Consider the following 27,088-nt stretch of genomic DNA (forward strand, 5'->3'; position numbering starts at 1 on the left):
GCGGCACCAGTGACACTAATGCAGCGATCAGAAAAACGATCGCTTAGTGACACTGGCAAAAGGGGGTGAAAGGGTTAACTCTCGGGGCAATCAGGGGGTTAAACCTTTATTAGGGGGGGTAGGGGGCTACCCTGGACCTAACACTAACTGCCCTGACACTTTTTACTGTCACAACTGACACTAAATGCAGTAATCAGTAAATAAATGATCACTGCAATCAGTGACACTGTGACTGGGAGGGGGGGGATCGGGGGGTGATTTGTGTGCCTATGTGTACCTACATGTCAGTGTAGTGTTGGTGCACTTACTATCGCTGCTATGCTCGCAGTCCGGTCAAAAAGACTGCCCCGAGGAGAATGACATCACTTCCTCCCTGTCTGTGTTTACACTACACAGGCAGGGGAAGCTTCTCATTCTCCAGGAGCGATTGAGAGGGGATGGCCAGAAACCAACAGCCATCCCCTCATCCTGGATCGCTCCTGAAGAGAAACGGACTTCCTCAGCCAGCAGGAGGGGGTCCGATAGGACCCCCCACCCGCTGGAAGGCAAGCACGTACCGGTACGTGCTTGTGCCTGTCGGTGCCATTGTGCCGACGTATATTTACCTGCGGTGGTCCTTAAGTGGTTAACAGCGTCTCGTGCATGGTGCCTAACTTTAGCTTGGTCAATTACTTTGCAAATAATACTTGGAAGCTAATTTGTTTCTGTGCAGTGCTGCACTCTCCATTTTAGTAAATTCCCCTCCCCCACTGTGTACACATCACATGCTCTTTATAATCACATCTCTTTAGGTAAGAGTTATAAAAACAAGAAAATGTTCCTGCGCTGAAGTGTAAAAAAGGAAACAAATGAGCTGCAACTTAATTACCTGAATATCAAATGTGATATAGCAATATACATACAGAGAAAATAGTGCTCTGCTTATGACTTTATCAGTGTTATGTGTATATACATCAAACAAAACAACCATTACACGTTCCTAAATGTCATAGGTTAAAAAGTGGTCAGCCCATATTGTAAAAGAACAACTGTGATAAAATGTCTTTGTGAATAAATTGAGGTTGATCTTCTCTCAGAGATTCCACGAGAAATAAACCTGTGAAGAGACTAGGAAGTGCATCTTATATGCATGCCCACCACCACCATAAAGCCTCTTACCAGACGGATGTGATGGATGGGATGCTGAGATCAACAGCACTTAGGGAGCCTCAAATCCTCATCTGGAGTCTCCAAATCAGGTAAGTATGGTCAGCAGGGTCCCACTATAAAAGCATCACTTAGTAATCATCACATCTCCAAAGTAAACTCAGCCATCACCATCATACAGAGTAAAGGACTTGCATAGCGTCAATACCGCTAGTACAGCTTTGTTATTAAAACCATAAAAGGTATTCAGACTGATCAGGCAGATACAAGGCAATCAGACAGTAGATGACCTAACCAACAACCGGAATTGGCAGGACAACACATGTTTGTGGCCCCGCCCAACGTTATTTGCATCACTGCGCATCGGGAACCCGAAGCAAGAACAAGTGGAGGTCTTTGACCATAATTTTTCTTCATCATAGTTGTATATGCCCCATGTTAATGGACTAAAGGAAAAGCCCCACGATTATTGTCAGTGATATTCAGAATATGGCAAAAAATAAAAGTAATCCAGCAATTCCCTGCAATAAAAGCTCTAATAAATGTGAAAACATGTATTAGTTAAAATAAAAATGTAATCTCCTGCAGTTTACAAGTTCTCAGATGTGGTGGCTACAATTGTTTTTCTTTTCTTTTTTTTTCAAACCTTCTTTCCTTTAATTTTACTTAAGCCGCGTACACACGTAGCCGTCTGTCCGACGTACTTAGTCTGGCGGACTTCCCGCCAGACTGTCCGTCGGACTTTCCGAACAGGCTACTTGCCCACACACTGCACTTTTTCAGCAGACTAATACGGCGTACTAAGTCCGCCGTACTATCTGCCCTACTTTTGAAATGAACGGACTCGCCCACACACGCGGAGGAAAGTCCGCTCATTTCGAGCGTGTCTCCAGGTAGGCGGGGCCCGCGAAGGAGACGTCGCTGGCCCCGCCGCCTGGTATGGACTTAAAGGGGAACCCCAACACCAAAAAAAATTGGCGTGGGGGTCCCCCCAAAGTCCACAACAGACCCTTGTCCGAGCACGTTACCCAGCCGGCCAGGAAAGGAGGGGCGAGTAAGCGCCCCCCCCCCCTGAGACGTACCAGGCCGCGTGCCCTCAACATGGGGCGTGCCTTGGGGAAGGGGGGGCCGCGCGCCCCCCCCCACCCCAAAGCACCTTGTCCCCATGTTGATGAGGACAATGGCCTCTTCCCGACAACCCTGGCCGTTGGTTGTCGGGGTCTGCGGGCGGGGGGCTTATCGGAATCCGGAAGCCCCCTTTAATAAGGGGGCCCCCGGATACCGGCCCCCCACCCTATGTGAATGAGTATGGGGTACAATGTACCCCTACCCATTCACCTGTAAAATAAAGTGCAAAAAAAACACAACACGCAAGATAAAATAATTTTGTTGCACAGCTCCGGGGGTCTTCCGTCTTCGGGGGTCTTCTCGCCGGACTCCTCAGCTATCTTCTTGTAGCTCTTTTACTAGAGGAGGAGCCTGGCATTCTTCTTCGTCGCCGCCGGCCTCTTCTTCCGACTTCGGGGGTCTTGTCCCCCTCTTCGGTTCTTCTGCCGGGCCACCCCGCCTTCTTATAGCTCTTTTATAGCTTCTGTCGCCGCCGCCGCCTTCCGTTGTTGTTGTTCTTCTTCTTCTTCTTCTTCCTTCTTCTTCTTCCTTCTTCTTCTTCCTTCTTCTCCTTCTTCTTCTTCTTCTCCTTCTCCTTCTCCTTCTCCTTCTTCTTCTTCTTCTCCTTCTCCTTCTCCTTCTCCTTCTCCTTCTTCTTCTTCTCCTTCTCCTTCTCCTTCTCCTTCTTCTCCTTCTTCTTCTTCTCCTCCTTCTTCTTCTCCTCCTTCTTCTTCTCCTCCTTCTTCTTCTCCTCCTTCTTCTTCTCCTTCTTCTCCTTCTCCTCCTTCTTCTTCTCCTCCTCCTTCTTCTTCTTCTCCTTCTTCTTCTCCTTCTTCTCCTTCTCCTTCTTCTCCTTCTTCTCCTTCTCCTTCTCCTTCTTCTCCTTCTTCTCCTTCTTCTCCTTCTTCCCCCTTCCCCAAGGCACCCCCCATGTTGAGGGCACGTGGCCTGGTACGGCTCAGGAGGGGGGGGGGGGCGCTCGCTCGCCCCTCCTTTCCTGGCCGGCCGGGTAGCGTGCTCGGACAAGGGTCTGTTGTGGACTTCGGGGGGACCCCCACGCCGATTTTTTTCGGCGTTGGGGTTCCCCTTTAAGTCCATACCAGGCGGCGGGGCCAGCGACGTCTCCTTCGCAAGCCCCGCCTACCTGGAGACCTGCTCGAAATGAGCGGACTTTTCTCCGGGCGGGAAAAGTCCGCTCATTTCAAAAGTACGGCGGACTGGCACACACACGGCCGGATTGTCCGCCGAAATGCGAGTCCGGCGGGAAGATTGGAGTGTAACACGGCATTCTAAGTCCGCCGTACTTTCGGGTCAAAAAAGTATGCCGGAGGCTACACACGGGGGGATTGTTTGGCGGACTTGAGTTTGCCGGACTTTTCCACCCGCTTGTTTGATCGTGTGTACGCGGCATTAGTGATCCTGCTAGTAACATACTTCCTGTCATAGGGTGACAACAACCATCAACTGTATTGTATCAATGGAGTAGTAATGTCACTATAGGACAGAAAGTTTGTTAAGACTATAGAACACCTACCACTCTTCATAGCATGGGGTATGAGTTCTGTAGTTCACAGAAGTGAGGTGAAAAGGGCCGATTCCAATATTTGAGATAACAATGCAGAGTGCACAGGACACAAGACAGCAGTGTATTTTTGGCAGGATCAACAGGTATTATTATGCACTTATTCAACCAATATAACAAAACGCTTTCAGTTTTAGAGCTGAAAGGGGAGCAAGATCATTGGTAGGGTTCACATACAGTATAAATTCACAAATGATGTACGGTAATGAAGAAACTGCATTTATTATGCTTGTGTGAACTACTACTATGTAATACTAGAACTTCTGATCATTGCTGCACTACAGCATTTCACAAGCCCCAGAGTGTGAACAATTTATTTAATAATGTTGTATTTTACATTTCTATCATCTTATTTATTTATTTATTTTTTGCAAACACTGTACATATTATCTTCTGCATCACTGTTGAGGGAAGGTCTTGATACTGTTTATGCTAGTATTTTATACAGTATAATAAATAGTATTTATACAGATATTTCTCTTATAGGATGTCTTTACAGTGAGTGTTGGGAATCTGCCCGCCAAGGCAACTGTCATCATTAAAGTCACCTATATAACGGAACTGAAATGTTCATATTCAGATGTGCTCTTCTCTATTCCTGGAACTGTGGCTTCTTGGCAAGAAGATCAAGCACTGAAAGAAAATACCCAGGTAACTGTACTGCTCATTTTTATTATACTTTGTTTTTTATACTCTGTATACACACATTATATATGAAAATCAATAGTCTAGATAGCTATTGCCAGCTAGACAAAATCTCAGTGAGCTAATGAATGTCAAATATTACAGGTGGTGCTCTACTTTATCTTGAGCCTTTTCTGTTGTTGGTAATTGAAGTACCTATTCCCTAGATCATTAACATTCCCTTTTGGACATTCATTTGTCCAGCCCTAATCTATGAAACTATAGTTTTCCATAACTTTTTTTGTTTTCCTCAGGATACGGTAGCAACAGTGGGAATTGAGGGTGACAAGGCAGCGCAAGGGTAAGTGTAATGGATTTTAAAGGTGTTAAAGTGGAACTAAACGCTTACAAAAGGATACTGAGTTTTCTTAATCGTACATCACTGGCCATACAACACAGAGCCATAGTAATTACTATGTAGGTTATGGGCCACCTTCAGGTGATGGACACTGGCACACCCTAAGACAGGAAGTCCACTCACTATATAACCCCTCCCACTACTGGGAGTACCTCAGTCTTTTTGCCAGTGTCTTAAGTGTTGGTCACGGGTAAAGATGTGCTGTGCTGAGCTCCAATGGAGCAATCCTTGCTGGGGCTAGCTATGCAGCCAGATCCATTCAAAGTGTCTTTTTAGGCCGAATTGAATGGTACCCAGGCCTTGTGGTGGAAGAAACAAGGTTTAGCCCATAACACTTCTCTTTTTAGAGAGCTGGACCCCGGGATCCAGTACTTTTGTTTTTTTCAGCCATAAGGTTTTTCTGGCAGAGTCTTTTACGGGTCTGGGAGTGTGGATCCCCCGATAAAAAAGGGCCCCAGTTCCTGAAGGTTTTTAAACGGAGCCCATCGTGAGGGGGTGAAGATTGGGTCTTTTGGTTTTACCACAGAAAACCCTGCGGCGGGAAAGGTAAGTGGAGATTTCTAAGGACTTTTAAAGTTTCCTGTGGGATCGGAGGCCCACGTGATAAGACACTCTTTTGAAAAGGGGGGCGCGACATGATGGAGGGGGCGGGGCTTAGCACGGCGCTGGCGTGTGCCAACGTCCAGCGAGGGAGTTTTTTTAAAAGCTAAATTTTTTTGCTGGCTGCAGTTGTCGGGGGAGCACAAGAGCAAAATGGGGCCTGTAACATGTTGTGACACAGGTATTACCTTGGCACATTTACTAAAAGCACCAGGCTGAGCGTTAAATAGCAGCGGGAGTTACTGGACTGGCTCAAGCAGTGGATGCGATTTCTTCTAGTAGTACCTCTGAATTTGTGCATTGGGCTATGGTCAGAAGGGGGAGTGGAAACACCCCAAAAAAGTGCTCAGGGTACTCCTTTAAGCTAAAAAAAAAGCCTAAAATCATCTCTAAAATGGCATCCTCCCCTGAGAGATCTGAAGTGGCTGGTCAGAGTGAGCCATCAGGGACATCAGGTGTTGCAACTGTTTCCAACACTGCAGCCCCTGTCTGGGTTACTGAAAAGGTTTTTTCCTAAATCATATTAGGATAGAAGCAGAGGTAAGAGGCTTTAATCGCATCCCAGAGTGGGACTAAGTGCGATAGGTCCCCTTCCGTTACCCAGGACCCTCAAACTGAGGAACCGGGGGCGGGAGATGATGAATTTTTCTCAGGGGACTGGGGAGAGGCTGATGACTCCTATTCTTAGGGTTCAAATGTGGAAGGATCAGGTTCACATTTATGCTACCCTTAACTGAGTCGGTTGACAAGCCTACTTCTTGTTTGGGGTCGCTAAAGCCTTCCCAAGCTGTGCATGCCTTTCCTATCCATTCATTGCTGGAAAAGCTTATGCATTCTTAGTGGGATTACTCAGATAGGCATTTTTATCCTCCTAAAAGGTTTTCAACACTTTATCCTATGGAGGAAAAGTTTAATAATAAATGGGAGATACCAGCAATTGACGCTGCTATATCCTCTGTGAATAAAAGTTTGACATGTCCGGTAGACAATGTTCAAATGCTTAGGGATCCAACAGACAAAAAGTTGTAATTCCTGTTAAAAAACACTTTTTCTCTGGCAGGTTCAGTAGCGCAGCCTGCACTGGCAGCAATTGGTGTATGTCAAGCCTTGAAAGACCAGTTTAAACAGGTGCTCAAGATTATTCCTGATCAGCAGGCCCAAGATTTGGCCGAGCTACCGGGGGCATTATGTTTTGCAATAGACGCTATTGGAGGTTCTCTTCTCCAGGCCTCATGCCTTACGCTAGGGCTGGTGCATATAAGTAGAATACTTTGGTTGAAAAATTGGTCAGCTGAAGTGCCCTGCAAAAAGTTTCTGGTTTGTTTTCCTTTTCGCGGTGAATGGCTGTTTGGGGATGATCTGGATAAATAAAGCCAAAGAATTTTTAATGGAAAAAGCACCCTTTTGCCAGTTAGGAAAAGGAGTAAGCGTATTTAATTTAAATGAGCCGCTTCTCCAGTGCGAGGGCCTCCACCCTCAAAATCAAGAGGTATACCTCGGGGTCAACCCCAGAGACAAAAGAAGTCCTGGGGAAGGAAACCTACAAAACAAAATACTAAAGCCTCCTTATGAAGGCGCACCCCCGCTCGCTCAAGTGGGGGGAAGCCTTCTGAAGTTCTCCAGGGTCTGGCAAGAAGAGTGTCAAGACAAATGGGTGGCTTCTTCAATTGCTCTAGGGTACAAACTACAGTTCCGAGAGTCCCCGTCTCCTCATTTTCTCAGATCAAACGTTCCTAGGGATCCAGAGAAAAAGTCTCTCTTTCAGGCATTGGACCATCTTTTGTCTCAAAAGGTGATATCGGTGGTCCCCATAGAAGAACAGGGATTGGGGTTTTATTCAAACCTTTTCATGGTACCCAAACCAAATGGAGATGTCAGACCCACTCTAGATCTCAAAGATCTAAACTGGTTTTTGAATATCCGCTCTTTTCCCATGGAGTCAATCCGATCAGTAGTCTCCATCCTACAAGGTGGAGAGCTTGCGTCAATCAACATCAAGGATGCATACCTCCATGTGCCGCTTTTCCCCACTCACCAGAAATATCTACAGTTCGAGATAGAAAATCTTCATTTTCAGTTTGTAGCTCTGCCTTTCGGACTAGCTACTGCTCCTCGAGTATTTACAAAGGTTCTGGCCCCTCCTCTAGCCAGATTAAGGGCTCAAGGTATAACTATTTTAGTGTACCTAGACGATCTGCTCTTGATAGACCAGTTGGTAGCCCACTTAAACCAAAGTATCGTCACCACAGTCAAATACCTGGAATACCTAGGTTGGATTCTCAACTTCGAGAAATCTTCCTTAAAACCATCAAGGAGATTGGAATACTTGGGTCTGATCATAGCTACAGCCCAGAAGCGAGTATTCTTACCCCAGACGAAGATCAGTGCCATACATAAGGGAGCTGATTCAGGTAGTCAAGGCAAAGAAGAATCCTTCTATTTGACTTTGCATGAGGTTTTTGGGAAAGATGGTGGCTTCATTCGAGGCCATTCCTTATGCTCAGTTTCATTTGAAACTGCTGCAAAACAGTATCCCATCGGCTTGGAACAAGAAGGTCCAAGCTCTAGATTTCCCAATGTGCTTGTCTCCAAGGGTGCTCCAGAGCCTTAGTTGGTGGTTGATAACCAAGAATCTGTAGAAAGGAAGATCCTTCCTACCAGTTACCTACCTGGAAGGTGGTAACAGATGCCAGCCTTTCAGGTTGGGGAGGAGCAGTCCTGGAAGAGGTGACTGTCCAAGGGAAATGGTCCAGATCAGAAATGACCTTGCCCATCAATATTCTAGAGATTCAGGCAGCGCGCTTGGCCCTGAGGGCCTGGACGTTTAGATTACGGAATTGTCCTGTCCGGATCCAATCCGACAATGCCACAGCAGTGGCCTATATCAATTACCAAGGGGGCACGAGAAGTCGTGTGGCCCAGAGAGAGGTGAATCATATCCTAACTTGGGCAGAAAACAATGTACCTTGCCTGTCAGCAGTCTTCATTTCAGGAAGAGAGAATTGGCAGGAGGACAAATTAAGTCACCAGCAGTTGTTCCTGGGAGAATGGTCTCTTCACCCCAATATCTTCCTGACAATATGTCAAAGATGGGGATTCCGAACCTAGATCTGTTTGCGTCCAGGTTCAACAAAAAGATCGATAGCTTTGTGTCAAGGACAAAAGATCCGCTAGCGTGCCGAACAGATGCCTTGGTATTCACGTGGAATCCATTTTCAATGATTTATGCATTCCCTCCTGTTCTGCTGCTTCCACAACTTCTTCTCAGGATCAAGCAGGAAGGGAAGTCTGTGATTCTTGTGGCCCAGGAGATCTTGGTTTGCAGAGATCATAAAGATGGCGGTAGGGGACCCATGGACCCTACCACCATGTCCATACCTTCACTAGCAAGGTTCGGTATTCCATCCTACCTTACAAGCGCTAAAATTAACGGTTTGGCTATTGAGACACACATTCTGAAGAAGCATGGGCCGTCAGTGGTATCTACCTTGGTTAATGCAAGGAAGCCAGCCTCCTAAATCATTTATTAGAGTCTGGAAGGCATATGTCTATTGGTGTGAATCCAAGGGTTGGCACCACAGGAAGTATGTCATAGGGAGAATCCTTGACTTTCTACTAATGGGGTTAGAAATGAAGTTGGCCTTGAGTACTATCAAGGGCCAGGTCTCGGCCTTATCAGTATTATTTCAGCAAACACTTGCTTCCCATTCTTTGGTTCGTAGCATTATTCAGGCGGTAACGCGGCTTAATACTCCGGTTAGGTTACCCCTGAACCCTTGGGAATTGAATTTAGTTCTGTCAGCATTACAGAAACAGCCTTTTGAGCCGATACAACATATTCCCTCTGTCCTTTTGACAAGGAAACTAGTTTTTATGGTAGCCATATCTTCTGCAAGAAGGGTATCAGAGTTGGCTGCTCTTAGTTGTAAAGAGCCATATTTAATTATTCACAAGGATAAGGTAGTATTGCAACCTTATCCTAACTTTCTACCGAAGGTAGGGTCAGGTTTTCATGTAAACCAGGATATTATTCTACATTTTTTTTTTCTAGAACCCAGTTCTAGGAAAAGAGAGTTACTACATTCTCTTGATGTGGTGAGAGCAGTCAAAGTCTACTTGAAGGCAACTGCTCAGATTTGAAAAACTGATGTTTTGTTTGTATTTCCAGAAGGTCCTAAAAAAGGACAGGCAGCATGGAAATCTACTATTTCCAAATGGATTCGACAAGTAATTGTTCAGGCTTATGGTTTAAAGAGGAAGAGTCGGGGGCGTGGCCGAGCGGAGACCCGAGTGGACGTGCCTGGGGTGAGCTCCGCTACTAGAGCGCACACCCAGAGCCTTCCCGTCCACCGGAGCAGAACGGACCCCACCGGAGGCCCTGGGCATACCAGGAGGAGCTGGGGTGCGCTGTTCGCGGAGCTCCGGCCACCCGGCAGGACAGTCCGAGGCTTCGGCCTACGGCGGCCATCTTGCTCCACCCGGAGGCTGAGCTCCGGCGCACTACATAGCCCAGCGGCTGTTTCTACCACCTGCAGGTTGCCGGGGACACCCAGCCTGCCATCTAGAGCCCGAAGTCCTCCCTAAGTGGCCCTGGGATCATCCAAAACGGTCCTGGTAAGTGACGGCGGCCATCTTGGTACACCCGGAGGCCTCTCTGTTTTGCTCAATCCGTCCCCATCCACCCTCAGGAACACTCTAGCCAGACCACCAGAGGCCCCTAAAGGGGTTATTAAGGGGGCATGTACTTTTCTCTGGCTGCATTTGCTGACAAGGCTCTGGCTTCAAAGAATTAGAGGGGCGGCCATCTTGCTACACCTCCGTGTCATCTGGGCCCCATTCTAGACTCACTGACCCCCTGGAAATCCTGGCCGGGCACCTTCAGAATTAGACGGGGATGTCCTTGAGGACCAACCCCCCTTATTACATAGGCTGCTGATACATATCCAGAGACCCAGAAAGGTGGCCATCTTGGTTCACCCAGGCTGCTGTATGCACCCACACTCCTGAGCTCCCTCATCCATACAAACCTGGATCTCTACATACACAGCCACCAAAGTAGCCCAACCAGATAGCGCCCACCTGGGGTCTCCGTCCGTTCAACTCCGCAGAGACACAGAACGACCATGTCTGGCTAAAGAAATGTCCAGCTGAGTCCCGTGATCACCCGTAGCAGACAGGCTATACCTCAGACATTGCACATACCTGAACAGCATGTCCACACACAGCTCTCGATCTACTGAGTCTGTGGATCTCCAACAGGGTACAATCCAGTGATACCTGCTCCGTACGTCTCAGTCTGATCCCCGCACTCCCAGAGACAAGATGGCACCAGCGCGTAATCCAGGAAAGAGCAAACCTCCTCCTCCTACTCAGCCGACAACGGACAGCGGCGAGGAATCAGATGACCCCCCGACCCAGCACTCGGTCCTTTCAAGTGTAGCGTCCAGATCCGGCACCACTGTTGTCCCTCTTCCAGGTGCAGTTCCTGGAGCCGTGGCCCCTCCAACCTCAGGAGAATTACCTAGGTCTGAAGCCTCGACTCTTCTGGCGGCCTTCCGAGCGGAGTTTGATGCCTGGGCAGTCAAAATGGAGTCCTCACTCCACAAGGACCTTCAGGCCATCCAACAGCAGGTCTCTACCAATCAGACCGCAATCTCTACCCTAACTGATACTCAAGCTGACCATGCTGCCCGCATCACGTCTCTTGAGCGGGCCTCCAAAGAACACTTGCACCGTATTCGTCAACATCAACTGCGCATAGAAGACGGGGAGAATAGGAGCCGCAGGAATAATATACGACTACAAGGCATACCAGAAGTCACGGCGGGTACAGACTTGAAACCATCTGTCACTGCCATCCTCAACCTAGTCCTGGGAAGAGAGACTATGTCCCCTATTGAGATAGACCGGGTGCACAGTGTGGGGGGGGCCCAGGAGGGAACATAGTGACCACCCACGTGACGTCCTATGCAGGGTTCACTATTTCACCCTTAAAGAAGAAATTATGCGCAAACGTGGCGTTTGGGCCCTGTGGACTTTGACGGTTCAACTATCCACCTATACCCAGACCTTTCTCGCAACACTCTCCACATGCGCCGAATGGTCCGCCCACTGCTAGACCTGATACGCCAAGCCGGAGCAACCTACACTTGGGGGCACCCTTTCAGCATCAAGGTGACCAGGGCCGAGCATACATTTGTACTCTCTGATCCAGATCAACTTCCAGCCTTTTTCCGCTTTTTGGAGCAAGATCCAACTGATGTACCTAACTGGCTGGACCCCCAGACGACCGCACTAGGGTACAAATAAGTGATCCCCTCCCGCAACGCCGCAGACATCCGAGGTATGCATCGCACTCTGTTGATCCTGGACCACGTCACCCTACCTCTCCGAAGATTAAAGTAACTTCAAGAAACCTTTTGGACTTATTTCGATGCACATTGTATGACTAGTGCCATCTCAGTATTATACCTATCCCTTGTCTCCTGGATGGGCAGCATTTTTCTTTTTTGGGGATGTTATTCTTTTTTTTTTGTGGTTTCTCCCATCCTTTCATCTTACTTGTTTCTCCATATACTCTGTTGGTTATGCCATGATGGGGGATGGGGTGGTAGACCGCATACTAAATACCTCAATACAGCTGGTGCACTTAATTCACGGACCTTCTCCCTGCCCTTTGCTAGTGTATTGTGACTGGCTGGGGTTCGGGAGAGGCAATGGAACAGCGGGTTGCTCATGCTTGATCTAGTTATGTAAATGTTGAGTTCCTAATCTACTTTAATATACAGGTCTACTCTCTAGATGTTTAGCGGTAATGGCCCACCTGGATATGGGTGGAGGGGCGACTGATGGACCGGTTGGGTCCACGGTCCCTTGCTGCTATCCACGTGGGCATCCTTAGTTATATACTCACAGTTTCTTACGCACCAGGTAATTTCACCCTAATGCGCTCTCTGTCATATTGCACGGATGAATCTCTGGCCCCCCGTTGGGGTATGTGGAAACATATGTTGACAATGTTTGCTCCCTTCCCTTGAGGTGTCTCACGGACTGTTGTCTCCTCTGCGGAGGGGGGAGATGGGACTGGTGTGGAGCTATTTGCCCATGCGGACCGTCTCCCCTTCGTGGAGGATCTGCTGTGTGTTCTCTATTAATATCTTGTTATACTAATGTGCCTCAGTGAAGTTTTACATGCCTGTCATGCTACTGGGCTCATGGCTCAGGTTCTCCGCTTCGACCCTTCACCCTCAATAGGCCGGGCACGAATAGTGCTCGTATACGTGAACTTTCACGTGGTGTCCCGTTCTCGTGGACCCCTTAGATTTACCTGGCTCCTTGCCTGGGAGCCCTCTTTCCCTTTTTTCCCTTTTCTTTTCCCTTTTTAGTTTTTTACTAGTACACTTTCTGCTACCTTATAAGTTCCCCCTTTCCTTCTCCAACCCCCCCCCCCCCACTGTCTATAACTTGATTTTCTTATCCGCATTCCACTATGGCTCACACAGTACTATCTCATCCTCGCTTGACGTGTTGCTCGTACAATGTAAATGGCCTCAATATTGCATCCAAGAGAGGACAAATCCTTTACCACATGCATAAACAGCAGGTCAATGTATTACTGTTACAGGAAACACATTTCCACACAAACTCCACCCCTTCCTGCTCCAACAGGTACTTTAACAGATGGTTCCACAGTACAAACCCCTCTCAGAAAACTAAAGGCGTTTCTATTGCCTTCCACAAAACGCTCCCGATTGATCTGATAGACCAGCTGTCGGATCCTCAGGGAAGGTATGTGTTCGTAAAGTTCTCCCTATGGGGCACCAAATTTACTATAGCCAACCTCTACCTACCAAACACTAACCAAATCTCGACTGCTCTGCGATACATGAAGCTCTTGTCAGAATTTGCAGAAGGTAAACTAATTATAGGCGGGGATTTTAATGCCCCCGTAGACCCGCTTTTAGACTCGTCCACCTCTCGCTCATCCATCTCCTTTACTAAGTTGAGGGCTTTTAAACGGGCTATATACGACCTCCGTCTAATCGACATCTGGCGGGTTCTGTTTCCAACAAATCGGAATTATACCCATTTCTCACAGGTCCATCACTCCTATAGTCGTATCGACTACTTCCTTCTTGACCATAGCTGCTTAGATTGGTCCCCTGAATGTGACATAGACTCAATGGTCTGGTCTGACCACTCGCCTATATATCTGACGTTATCTATTCCTTCCACACCGGTGAGGGAATGGACATGGAGGCTGAATGATTCCCTCCTCACGAACCCTGAGTGTTCCCACAAGGTCTCGGAAACTATCTCTAATTTCTTGCTAGATCATGCCACAGACACCACCTCGCTACCCTTCCAATGGGAGGCGCTTAAAGCTGGTCTGCGAGGCGGGAACCCGCTTGAAAAAGACTCGTTCAGCTGCAATAACCTCAGCAACACAAAAGCTTCGGGACCTTGAGACCCAGCATAAACGAGCCCCTACGCTGGTGACTTTGACAGAGGTTTCACTGGCCCGATCTCAACTCAGGGACCTATACGAGGCCTCAGCTAGTACTTACGCGGACAGACTTGCTTTACATCAGTACCGATTTCGAGATAAATGTGGTAGGCCGTTGGCCCGCACCCTCCATCCAAGCACGCCTTCCACATTTATACCTCATATTCGGGCCCCTTCTGGAGAAATGCTTAATGAGCCCTCCAAGATATCACAAACATTCAGAGATTTCTATCAAACACTGTACAACCTACCGACCGGTATCCCATCTAGCCCATCCCACACTCCTGCGCCCGATGGCCAGTCCTATATCGAGGAAACTGAGCTCCCTATATTAGATGGCGATACTGCAGGAGACCTAGAGAAAGTAATCACAGCAGACGAGGTAGTGGGAGCAATAGCGGCCACTCCTTCCGGTAAAAGCCCAGGACCCGACGGTTTTACCCCTAAATTCTACAAAACATTTGCTCCTCTACTGACCCCCTTTATGGCTAAGGTGTTTAACTCTCTATCAGAAGGCTCAGCGTTTTCTCCACAAACGCTTGAAGCCCACATCGCCATTATCCCCAAACCAGACAAAGACCCTACCTTGTGTGCAAATTATAGGCCCATATCATTAATTGGAGTGGATCTGAAAATATATGCCAAAATATTAGCTACTAGAATGCAACCGCTACTCCCCCGCCTTATACATCTGGACCAGGTGGGTTTTGTAAGTGGCCGCGAGGCAAGGGATAACACCCTGAAAACCCTGCTTCTTACCGACTATGCCCGCACCCACGAAATCCCTCTATGCCTTTTGACAGTCAATGCAGAAAAGGCATTCGACCGGGTTGACTGGCAATTCCTTCGGATGTCTCTGCAACAGATAGGCCTGGGTCCCAAAATGTTATCCCGAATTATGGCCCTTTACTCCTCCCCTTCCGCTAGAATTCGGGTAAATAGTTCACTGTCACCTACATTTGCCATTAAAAATGGGACACGACAGGGCTGTCCTTTATCTCCCCTTCTATATGTCCTTGTCATGGAACACCTAGCAATAGCCTTACACAATAACCCCAACATCTCAGGTGTATCGATAGGCCCCATTCATTCTAAGCTGGCGCTCTTCGCGGATGACTTGCTATTGTTTGTAACCCAACCCCACCTATCCTTACCACATATAATGCAGGAATTCACGAGGTTTGGCATGCTGAGCAATTTCAAAGTAAACCATACTAAATCAGAAATCCTGAACATCTCACTGTCCCAAGAGGTCCTCCGCCAGATATCCGCTAGGTACCCATTTAAAACAGGCTCTACCTCCATCCGCTACCTCGGAATCCAAATACCCACGGAAAGGTCCCATCTATAAAGGTCCCCCTGCTGCTTAGAACCAAAACGGATCTCTCAAACTATGCAAAGAAATGCCTATCGTGGCTAGGCAGAGTAAATGCCCTAAAAATGGACGTAATCCCTCGGTTTCTCTATTTGTTCCAAACAATTCCCATTTCCATACCCTCCTGGTTTTTCAGGAAGCTCCGCCAACTATTCTCCTCCTTTATTTGGGGAGGGGCTCGTCCCTGGATACGCTACGAGACCTTATCACTCCCCAAGATTCGTGGTGGAGCAGGAGCCCCGGATGCCTCCTTATATTATAGAGCAGCTGTGCTCACGCGTATACTTAACTGGTTCCATCATTCCTCCTCCAAATTATGGGTACAGATAGAGAGCCATATTAACCCAATAGATCTCTGTGCATTGCCGTGGACACCTACTGAATTCCTGAAAGGAGAGGTACCACTGAGCGACCTCACCTGACAAACCATACAAATCTGGACCCGAATGAATTCCTCCAAGACCCTATCTCCCATGCAGGGACCCATGGCTCCACTGTTTGGAACTCTGGCTTTTCCACCGGCCCTACAGGGAGTGAGTTTTGGACCTTGGTGTAAGGAGGACCACAGGCGACTTGCCCAAGTCCTACGTTCAGACCCCTCTCTGACTCATGAAATTCCCTCTGACCCATCTTCTCATGCCTCTACGCACTGGCTGCAGAGACAACAGGTGATTTCCTTCATTCGCACTTTCCCATCGTTACCTAATGTATTCGCTGACTTAACAGACTTGGAGGGCATGCTGCTCCAGGCCACCCCTCCTACACATGTAGTCTCTCAATTATATTCCCTCTTACATGTGGCTTACAATCCTGACCTTCCCCCATACACACAGGCATGGGAGGAAGACCTGGGCCACTCCATCTCGCCTGTAGACTGGCAAAAGTGCTTCATACTGACCCACAAAATGTCCATAGCCTCCAATTCTCAAGAAAAGGGGTTCAAGCTGTTGACCCGCTGGTACAGATGCCCTTCGACTTTGCACCGAATCAACTCGACACTTCCGGATACTTGCTGGCGTTGCTTGTCATCTAAGGGAACCTTACTTCACATTTGGTGGGCATGCCCCCCTGTGAGGAAGTTCTGGCAAAAGATCCTTGACTTGTACTGCAAACTCATGGCGACCTCCATCGCACCCTCTCCTGAGATGGCTCTGCTATCTCTGCTCCCGGGACCGCTTAAGTCAGTCAAGAAAGACGTTCTGCGTCACTTTTTGGCGGCTGCTAGAACGGTGTTGCCCAGACATTGGAAGTCAACGAGCATGCCTTCCCTGGGCGATTGGGCAATTGAAGTGGACCGAATTAATAGTTTGGAAAGAATGTTGTCGCAGGAAATGGGTAGGGAGGAACAATTCTCTAAGACCTGGACCTCATGGTCGATGTTTCGATATTCCTCAGAGTTTATCTCATGGGCCACAGAGGACTCTACCAATACACCTGTGTGATCAGGGTGGAATGTATATCTTTTGATCCCTAAGCTCTTTACTGTCCTGACCCCTCTTTCCTCACTCTCTTCCCCCTTTCTTCCCTCCTCTATACAAGTTGCAGTAATACCCGATTACTTAAGTTATGACCTCTAGTCTCATTAGACCAGCATGGTGGCACATACAGAGCTTCCCCCCCAGAGTGAACGTTGCCAGAATAAACACAATAGCCCTAGTCTACCTGTAATGAGTGGGCATCACCCGCTGAGAGGATAGTGGTGCACACACACCCACTTTAACTTAGACTAATCATGGTAGGACTACAGGCTCTCTTACCATACTACCTAAATCGAAGCTCAAAACAAACACTTTAACCTCATGACAGTTCGACACCACTGTAGTAGAGTGGATTTCTCTGTGGCTTCTTTTTTATGTTTATGTAACAATGTAAAACTAATATGTTGGAATATTCAGTATTTTTTTTTCCCCTTCTATCTTGCTTCTATATCTCAATAAAAATAAGATTGAATTAAAGAGGAAGAGTCCACCTTTTTAAATCAAATCGCACTCCAAAATGGCTGTTAGTGCTTCGTGGGCAGTGCATCACCAAGCCTCCATGGCTCAAATCTGCAAGGCCGCAACTTGGTCTTCAGTCCATACATTTACCAGATTCTATCGGGTAGATGTAAAAAGTCATGAAGATATCGAATTTGGGCACAGTGTGCTGCAGGCAGCAGTATAAGTACTCTGATCTCATGGTGCCCTAATTTTTTTGTATCTCCCTCCCTTTGGTTGGCATTGCTCTGGGACATCCCACATAATAATTACTATGGCTCTGTGTCCTGTGATGTACGATTAAGAAAGTAGGATTTTTATAACAGCTTACCTGTAAAATCCTTTTTTTCTAAATACTTCACGGGACACAGAGGCCCCTCCCTTCTTTCTGGTATACACGTGTGTTGCTTTTCTAAAAAAATTGAGGTACTCCCAGTAGTGGGAGGGGTTATATAAGGAGTGGTCTTCCTGTCTTAGGGTGTGCCGGTGTCTATAACCTGACGGTGGCCTATAACCCACATAGTAATTACTATGGCTCTGTGCCCCGTGATGTACTTCAAAGAGAAGGATTCTACAGGTAAGCTGTTAAAAATCCTGTTTTTTTTTTTCTTTTAAACCCAGTTCTCCTCTGCTTTCTTCATGTTTTCTCTCCCTGCATTGTGCAAATATTATAGACTTTTTGGATGAACTTCCTATAGATGTGTGCATTCTCTAGCAGTGGCTTAACGGTTTTACTGGGGTGACTCTAGAAGAACATGCCAGTTTTCTGTACATTGGAACTCTAGTGTTCCGCAGTGCACAGGATAGTTTGACGACACTGCCACTAAACTGAACAAGTGTTATCATCCTAGCTAAGGAACTGCCTCTGAATACACCTCACTTGCATGATTCAGACCTCCTGCACATGGACACTTAGTTGTTCTGTGTTTTGGGCTATAAAAATGGCAGGCACTTTCTGGTGCCCGAGTAGCTGCATACAGCCACAAGCCAATGGCTGTAGGAGACTGTGCTTGGGTAAATGCTGATTTCTTCTGCATTTGAATTTACCTGCACATGCACATATGGTGTGCACACGTGTGGCTCTTCCCAAACATGGAATTGGCATACAGAACTGCTGTATGCGGATGCATTGGTAAACCGAGCACAGTTGCATACACCTATTTACTTGTATTGCCAGCTGTGCGTGGCATGCACTGCCCCCTTGGTGCTACAAAAGCACCAGGGATTTTGATTAATGTGTTTGGATTTAGATACAATTTAAAGCCTAAGTGTAATCAAAATTTGAAAAATCAGCACAAGGAACATAGCTTACAGTCAGTAGGATATGTGCCTTTTGCTGATTTCTCTATTAGTGGTGATCCTTTTTTTGTCCTAACCACCATCCCCTAACCCCCCACTGCCGTAGCTGGGTTTATACAGCTAAAGGGCTCTTATCAAGAGAGCCCAGCTATGCCCTCCCTTTCCGCACATATGCTGCATTCATAGAAGCTGTAGTGCATCTTCTGTGAATGAAACAGGATCTAATATTAGATGGGTGGATGTTAGCTAGTACCAGTACCTACAAACAAAAAAGGGGAACAATGTTTTATTGGCTTCTGTAACTTCTATAGGATTCATACGTAATTTCTCAAAGGTTGTTCAGCCACTTACAGCTATCACAAAACAAAACGTGAAATTTCAATGGGACTGAATTGGCCCAACAAATAAGGCTTACCTGTAGGTAAAAAAAATCTCCTAAACCTGTATGGTTTAGGAGATATTCCCCTCGCAATGAGCTGCTGACTGCAGTGGCGCATGTGCACAGGGGATTCTCGGCTGGAAGCCCGGCAGACGCCGGACCCTGCTGGAAAGAAATCTCTCACTCACAGCGCCAGAGCTGCGATATCCGGAAGACATGCAGAGGGAACATGTCAGCTCCCTCGACGTGTATCGGGTGAGATGTTGGGGCCTCGTTCTAAGGTAAGTATTTCATAATGATCTAGTATGCGGTGCATACTATCTCATTATGCCTTTTCCCTTACAGGTCTGAAAAAAAAAAAATTCAGCGGGTTTACTACCGCTTTAAAGGAAAAAATGTTGTCATGCCTTAAAATCTCCACTAGATGGAGTCTATGCACATACCTTAGGCCGCGTACACACGGGCGGACTGTTCGCCCAACCTTGTCCGCTGAACAGTGTTTGGGCGGACAGTCCGCTCGTGTGTGGGCTTTCAGCGGACAGTTTCAGCGGACAGTTGGACGGACAAAGTCTTTCGGAAATTCCGAAAAACTGTCCGCTGAAACTGTGTTTGAGCGAACAGTCCGCCCGTGTGTGGGCCTGTCCGCTGTACTTTCGAAATGAGCGGACTGTTCCCGCTCGGAAAGTCCGCCCATTTCGAGCGCGTGTACAGGTAGGCGGGGCCCGCGAAGGAGACGTCGCGGGCTCCGCCGCCTGGAATGGGCTTAAAGGGGAACCCCAACGCCGAAAAAAATCGGCGTGGGGGTTCCCCCAAAGTCCACACCAGACCCTTGTCCGAGCACGCTACCCGGCCGGCCAGGAAAGGGGGGCGAGCGAGCGCGCCCCCCCTCCTGAGCCGTACCAGGCCGCGTGCCCTCAACATGGGGGGGGTGCCTTGGGGAAGGGGGGGCCGCGCGCCCCCCCCCCACCCCAAAGCACCTTGTCCCCATGTTGATGAGGACAAGGGCCTCTTCCCGACAACCCTGGCCGTTGGTTGTCGGGGTCTGCGGGCGGGGGGCTTATCGGAATCCGGGAGCCTCCTTTAAGAAGGGGGCCCCCGGATACCGGCCCCCCACCCTATGTGAATGAGTATGGGGTACAATGTACCCCTACCCATTCACCTGTGAAATAAAGTACAAAAAAAAACACAACACAGGGGAAAAATATTTTATTGCACAGCTCCGGGGGTCTTCCGTCTTCGGGGGTCTTCTCGCCGGACTCCTCCGCTATGTGTGTGTAGCTCTTTTACTAGCGGAGGAGTCCGGCTTTCTTCCTCCCCGCCGCCGGCCTCTTCTCCCGACTTCGGGGGTCTTGTCCCCCTCTTCGGTTCTTCTGCCGGGCCACCGCGCCTTCTTGTAGCTCTTTTGCAGGCGGTGGCCCGGTCTTCTGTCGCCGCTGCCTTCCGTTCTTCTGTCGCCGCCTTCGGTTCTTCTGCCGGGCCACCGCGCCTTCTTGTAGCTCTTTTACAGGCGGTGGCCCGGTCTTCTGTCGCCGCTGTCGCTGTCGCCGCCTTCCGTTCTTGTTCTTCTTCTTGTTCTTCTTCTTCTTCTCCAGGCGATGTTGACACGTCGCTCCCTCCGGCCGGAATGCCAGGGACACGCTCCGCTGCCACTTATATAGTGACAATGGGGCGGTGTCACATGGTATATGTCACATGGGTTGGTCACATGGTGACCCCGCCCCCTTACGATGTCATAGTCCCCATGTGACATCAACCCATGTGACCAACCCATGTGACATATACCATGTGACTCCGCCCCATTGTCACTATATAAGTGACCGCACAGCGAGGCTCTGGCATTCCGGCCGGAGGGAGCGACGTGTCAACATCGCCTGGAGAAGAAGAAGAAGAACAAGAAGAAGAACAAGAACGGAAGGCGGCGACAGCGGCGACAGAAGACCGGGCCACCGCCTGTAAAAGAGCTACAAGAAGGCGCGGTGGCCCGGCAGAAGAACCGAAGGCGGCGACAGAAGAACGGAAGGCAGCGGCGGCGACAGAAGACCGGGCCACCGCCTGTAAAAGAGCTACAAGAAGGCGCGGTGGCCCGGCAGAAGAACCGAAGAGGGGGACAAGACCCCCGAAGTCGGGAGAAGAGGCCGGCGGGGAGGAAGAAAGCCGGACTCCTCCGCTAGTAAAAGAGCTACACACACATAGCGGAGGAGTCCGGCGAGAAGACCCCCGAAGACGGAAGACCCCCGGAGCTGTGCAATAAAATATTTTTTCCCCTGTGTTGTGTTTTTTTTTGTACTTTATTTCACAGGTGAATGGGTAGGGGTACATTGTACCCCATACTCATTCACATAGGGTGGGGGGCCGGTATCCGGGGGCCCCCTTCTTAAAGGGGGCTCCCGGATTCCGATAAGCCCCCCGCCCGCAGACCCCGACAACCAACGGCCAGGGTTGTCGGGAAGAGGCCCTTGTCCTCATCAACATGGGGACAAGGTGCTTTGGGGTGGGGGGGGGCCGCGCGGCCCCCCCTTCCCCAAGGCACCCCCCCATGTTGAGGGCACGCGGCCTGGTACGGCTCAGGAGGGGGGGCGCGCTCGCTCGCCCCCCTTTCCTGGCCGGCCGGGTAGCGTGCTCGGACAAGGGTCTGGTGTGGACTTTGGGGGAACCCCCACGCCGATTTTTTTCGGCGTTGGGGTTCCCCTTTAAGCCCATTCCAGGCGGCGGAGCCCGCGACGTCTCCTTCGCGGGCCCCGCCTACCTGTACACGCGCTCGAAATGGGCGGATTTGCCTCCGCCTTATGTGGGCGAGTCCGTTCATTTCAAAAGTTGAGCGGACTGTTTGGCAAACAGTTCGTTGAAACAGTCCGCTCGTGTGTGGGCAAGTCCGCTCATGCAAATTTTGAGCGGACTGTTTGCCGAAACTGTTTGACGAACAAGGTTGGGCAAACAGTCCGCGCGTGTGTACGCGGCCTTACTCTGTTCTGTTTACTGTTAGCTCAGTCCGTGTCTGGTTGCACAGCGTGTGGAGGGAGAGTTTCAAGGTAAAAAAGAAATCTGCAAAAAATGTACTTTCTCTTACGTTCACCGACTGACACAGCTCCTTTCTTAGAAAATCGGGCTGTTACGCCACCTTCAGGAGAGGACTAGGTGGAACATGTTAACACGTACAACAAAACCAGAACTTTCTAGTTCTGCTCAAGGGGCAGTCCCTTAGGTAACAACCCCCAGCCTGCCTCCTGCAGCCTCAATTTTTTTCTGCCTAGTGAAGGAGAAGGACCTAGGAATCCTGTGGGCCCATCGGTCCGTGGATTTTTTCTGCAGAAGTTTGCCTTTTGCGCAAGATTGAGATCCTGTGATCTGCTATCAACAGTCGACTGGGTGACAGGCTGGATACCCTTATCCTTGTAGTCTCCCCAGCCTGGCCAGCGAGCGTGTGCAGACCAAAGCTCCATTCTGGGTCGGCCAAAAACATGCCCCCCAGCTCCAGAGGTGGCCGGTGGGCGTAATGCCCCGGGGCACACATATGACCGGGCTACTGATGTCTGCGTCACAGAGTGCAGGACCAGCAGCCACCCCGTACTGATCGGAACGCGGATCTGTGATGGAATGTTCCCCAGCTTGTCAGGACTGGTAAGTACAGCTCTCCCTGCCTCTGTGGGGCTGAGCAGCTGGGCATTCCCTGGGAGGTCGATTTGGGGGTCCCTCACCTCCCTATCCTCTCTCCCTGTCCCTATCTTCCCTCCGCCTTCTCCCTGTGGGGGATGCTGCATGAGCTGCTGAGCGGTGTGTGTGCCATAGACAGGGGCCCCCTGGGGGGGCTCTCACCTGGGGTGGGAGCTGCGCTGGGTAGCTGTGCCCTGGATGTCTGTAGGTCTCTCCCCTGGGTGTCTGGAGGCTGTGTCTGCTGATCGCTGTAGCGCTGTTTGCCACCATTTCCTCTGCCTGTTTTCACTGTCTCTAATTGCATACAGTCCTGGGTGGCCATTTTTGGTGTGACCAGGGAGTAGCATGGTCAGATTCCATTTTACTGTAGTCAGGCGGCCATTTTCCTTGTGATTATGTCCTTTATACTGGACGCTCGGCGGCCATTTTGTTGAAGCCTGAACACGTTTTCCATTCTCAGTGCTGTCATCTGGGGCTCAGCACATCGCGTTTTTCTCTCACAGGCTTTTGGGAGCTGACACAAGACACAGACACACCTAGCTGGACAGCACAGAACTCGGTCAGGGTGGTGAGTCCTGCGGTAGGGGTGCCTCAGCCTGCAGCAGTAAGGAGGGTGGGACCATCACTGTCCTAAGTCCCCAACAGGTGGAAGACAGGGTAGGGTCAGCATGGCTTTAGAAACTGGTGTTTCTTCCCCCAAAATCCAGGCAATTGCAACCGGTTTACCTGCAGACAGTGCAGTGCCCCTGGACGCTTTGTCTTTGTCCTTAACACGTTCGTTGCCAAGATGGAGGCGGTGCGCGGACGCAAAGGTGGTAAAAAGCGGCCCCCGTCCTCTGGGGAGAGCTCTGATGCAGTCTCGGGCCCCACTGAGGCTGGGGACCCCTGCTCTGTTTCAGATGACGCTGACCAGGACCAATCGGACAGTGAGGATGAGTCCCTGTCCGGGTCCGTGTGTGCTAAAGCGCTTGTTGGAGCACTTATCACAGCTGTGTGTGACACGCTGAAAATTCAGGATACAGCGGATGCCTCTGCTGATGTAGTGGTCCCTTTTAGGTTCCGTAAGCCAGCCCATACACCTAAGGCCCTCAATTACTTTGTAAATGTACAGAGGTTCAGAATGGAATCAGTTCGCTCAGTAGTCGCTGCACTCCATCAAGGGGACTCCCTGGCATCTTTGGACATCCAGGATGCGTACCTGCACATACCCATATGCCTTCAGCATCAGAAGTTTCTGCAATTTGCAGTTGGGAATCCCACTACCAGTTTGTGGCTCTCCCTTTTGGCTTGGCATCAGCCCCCTGAATCTTTACCAAGGTATTGGCCCCTGTTTTGGCATTGCTATGACAACACGGGATCACGATCGTAGGTTACCTAGACAATCTCCTCCTGAGAGCATCTTCCGCCTCAGAATTAGAGGAGGATGTGGTGATCACCATGCAGACCCTGCAGGAATTTGGGTGGCTGTTGAACCTTAAAAAGTCGGTGATCATACCGACTCAGCGCTTGGAGTACATAGGCTTACTGCTGGACTTCATGGAAGCAAGAGTTTTTCTCCCTTCAGACAAGCAGCAGACTCTCAGAGCCGTGGTAAAACTGCTGATGAACTGCAGGTGGTCGTCGCTACGCTTCTGCATGTGAGTCCTGGGACTCATGGTGGCCTCCTTTGAGGCAGTACCGTATGCCCAGTTTCACACCAGAGTCTTGCAGAAGGAGATCTTGACAAAATGGGACAAATCTCCATTATCCCTGGATCTGCAGATTCAGGTGAGCCAGTCAGTCAGGGACTCCCTGCTCTGGTGGCTGAGATCCCCGGCACTTCGGTCCGGGAAGTCGTTCCTACCCAAGAAGTGGACAGTGATCACAACGGACGCCAGCCTAACCGGCTGGGGTGGAGTAATGGGAGTTCAGTCAACCCAGGGCCTCTGTTCGGAGCAGGAATCCAAGTTGACGATCAGTGTGCTCGAGCTGCGAACAATCAGGCTATGTCTCTACATGGTCGATAAAACTTTGAGGGTGTCCGATCAGGATCCAGTCAGACAACGCTAAGGCAGTGGCATATGTCAATCATCAAGGAGGAATAAGAAGCTCGGCCACCGCACGGGAGGTCGCTCGCATCCTTCAGTGGGCAGAGCGACATGTACCGGCCCTATCGGCCATTTACATCCCGGGAGTGAAGAACTGGCAGGCGGACAACCTAAATCACCAAATGCTGGACCCAGGATAATGGGCATTGCATCCGGAGGTGTTCAGGCTACTGTGCCTGCGATGGGGCACGCCAGACTTGGATCTTCTGGCCTCCTGTCTCAATCAGAAGGTGCCGAGATTCTTGTCCAGGACAAGAGATCCTTGGGCAGATATGCTGGTGGCTCCGTGGGGTCAGTACCAGCTGAGCTATGCCTTTCCTCTGCTAAAACTGTTACCATGTCTGCTCCGCAGAGTGGAGGCCGAGGGGATTCTGGTAATACTGATTGCCCTAGATTGGTCCTAGTGTCCCTGGTACGCAGACCTAGTGCGTCTGGTGCCGAATGCCCCCTGGCGATTGCCGTTACAAGAGGACCTGCTGTCTCAAGGTCCGATTCTCCATCCTGCTTTACCGTCGTTGGTTTTGACGGCATGGCTATTGAGAGCCAGGTGTTAAGGAACTGGGGGCCTTTCAGACTCGGTAATTCCAACTATGTTGAGAGCACGGAAATCTTCTTCTCTGAAGATATATCATCGTACCTGGAAGGCCTACACCTCTATGTGTGAGGAGAAATGATGGCGTCCACGCTCCTATTCTATATCCAGGATCCTGCTGTTTTTTACAGCAATGAGTAGACCAGAAATTGGCTTTAAGCACCATTAAAGGACAAATATCAGCCTTGGCTGTCTTTTTTTCAGCGAACCCTGGCGTCTTACTCTCCAGTGAGCACTTTTGTTCAAGGGGTCCGACATGTAGTTCCTCCGGTGCGTCCACCGTTACCCCCGTGGGATCTGAACCTGGTGTTATCGGCACTTCAGAAACCGCCATTTGAAAATATCAGAACGATCCCTCTGTTGACTTTTTCCCAGAAAGTGTTTTTCCTAGTGGCCATTACGTTGGGCAGGAGGGTTTCGGAACTGGTGGCCTTGTCTTGCAAGTCGCCCTATCTGGTTATCCACAAGGATAAGGTGGTGTTGTGTCCGCAACCTTCATTTCTGCCGAAGGTGGTTTCAGCATTCCACATCAATGAAGACATTGTGTTACCATCTCTGTGTCCTAAACTGACACATCCTAAAGAGGTGGCCCTCCATTCCCTGGACGTGGTCCGGGCTCTGAGGGTGTATTTGTCTGCTATGGCTCCCTTTTGGAAGTCAGACTCATTGTTTGTTTCAGTGGCTGGTCCAAATAAAGGTATGGCTGTCTCGTCGGCCACCATTTCCAGGTACATCAGACAGATTGTAGTACAGGCCTATGCCTTGAAGGGGCAGGTGCCCCCCTTTCCAGTCATGGCCCACTCCACCAGGGCAATTGGAACATCTTGGGCCTTCTGATATCAAGCGTCTGTTGCTCAAGTGTGTAAAGCGGCAACCTGGTCGCCTGTTCACACCTTTACAAAATTCTGCAAGGTAGATGTCAGTGCATCAGCTGATGTTGTTCCCACACACTGTTTTTTTGTGGGTGAAGTTTTATACTGTTTCTCACATGCTATTGCGGGTGAAGTTTTTATGCTGTTTCCCACCCCTCGTTTTGGCACTGCTTGGGGACGCCCCGATGGCCTAAGAAAGGAACTGTGTCAGTCGGTGAATGTAATAGAAAATAGGATTTTTTGTACTCGCGTTTTCTCTGTTGTTCACCGACTGACACAGCACCCCCCCGCCTATTTTTTACACTATACTGCTTGTTGACGTACCGAGGCTGCAGGAGGCAGGCTGTGGGGTTGTTACCTAAGGGACCGCCCCTTGGGCGGAACTAGAAAGTTCTGGTTTTGTTGTACATGTTAACATGTTATGCCTAGTCCTCTCCTGAAGGTGGCGTAACAATCCGATGGTCTAAGAAAGGAGCTGTGTCAGTCGGTGAACTACAGAGAAAAGGATTTTATGGTGAGTACAAAAAATCCTATTTTCTCCTGCTGATGGGACCAGAGGGTCAGGAGGACAGCAGCGCTGCATCCCCCTTACATTACCCCCCCCCCCGCTGTAGGGGATGCAGAGGTACTGCTATTTTACCGCTAAAGTTTTGTTACTGTGGCTGTATTTTTTACATGTCTATGCATCACTGTGAGTTTCTGCCCCCCCCCCCCCCCCCCCAGCCCGTGGTCTGGGACCCGAAAAACGCTCGCTCAGGCGTGGGAAACATCTCAAATAAAAAAAGGGGGCAGAATTTTTTCAGAGGGGCAAGGCCTAAACGCAGACACTGTAAACGTCCACAAGGACGTACGCCGGGCTAAAAGCAGATACAAA

General features: G+C 49.5%; 1 protein-coding gene across 8 annotated transcripts in view; it reads left to right on the forward strand.

Moving 5' to 3' along the window:
- Nucleotides 1-27,088, forward strand: part of PARP4 (poly(ADP-ribose) polymerase family member 4) — a 716,724-nt gene that overhangs the window by 244,570 nt on the left and 445,066 nt on the right. For all 8 annotated transcript variants that reach the window (XM_077483981.1, XM_077483982.1, XM_077483983.1 and 5 more), the window contains exons 18-19: nucleotides 4,322-4,486; nucleotides 4,774-4,820. In XM_077483981.1, coding sequence (XP_077340107.1) covers nucleotides 4,322-4,486; nucleotides 4,774-4,820 — 212 coding nt within the window. The remainder of the gene's footprint in view (nucleotides 1-4,321; nucleotides 4,487-4,773; nucleotides 4,821-27,088) is intronic.

This window comes from Lithobates pipiens, unplaced genomic scaffold (genome assembly GCF_037356315.1).
Source record: "Lithobates pipiens isolate NorthernLeopardFrog02 unplaced genomic scaffold, aLitPip1_a1.2 Scaffold_16, whole genome shotgun sequence".
Taxonomy (NCBI): domain Eukaryota; kingdom Metazoa; phylum Chordata; class Amphibia; order Anura; family Ranidae; genus Lithobates; species Lithobates pipiens.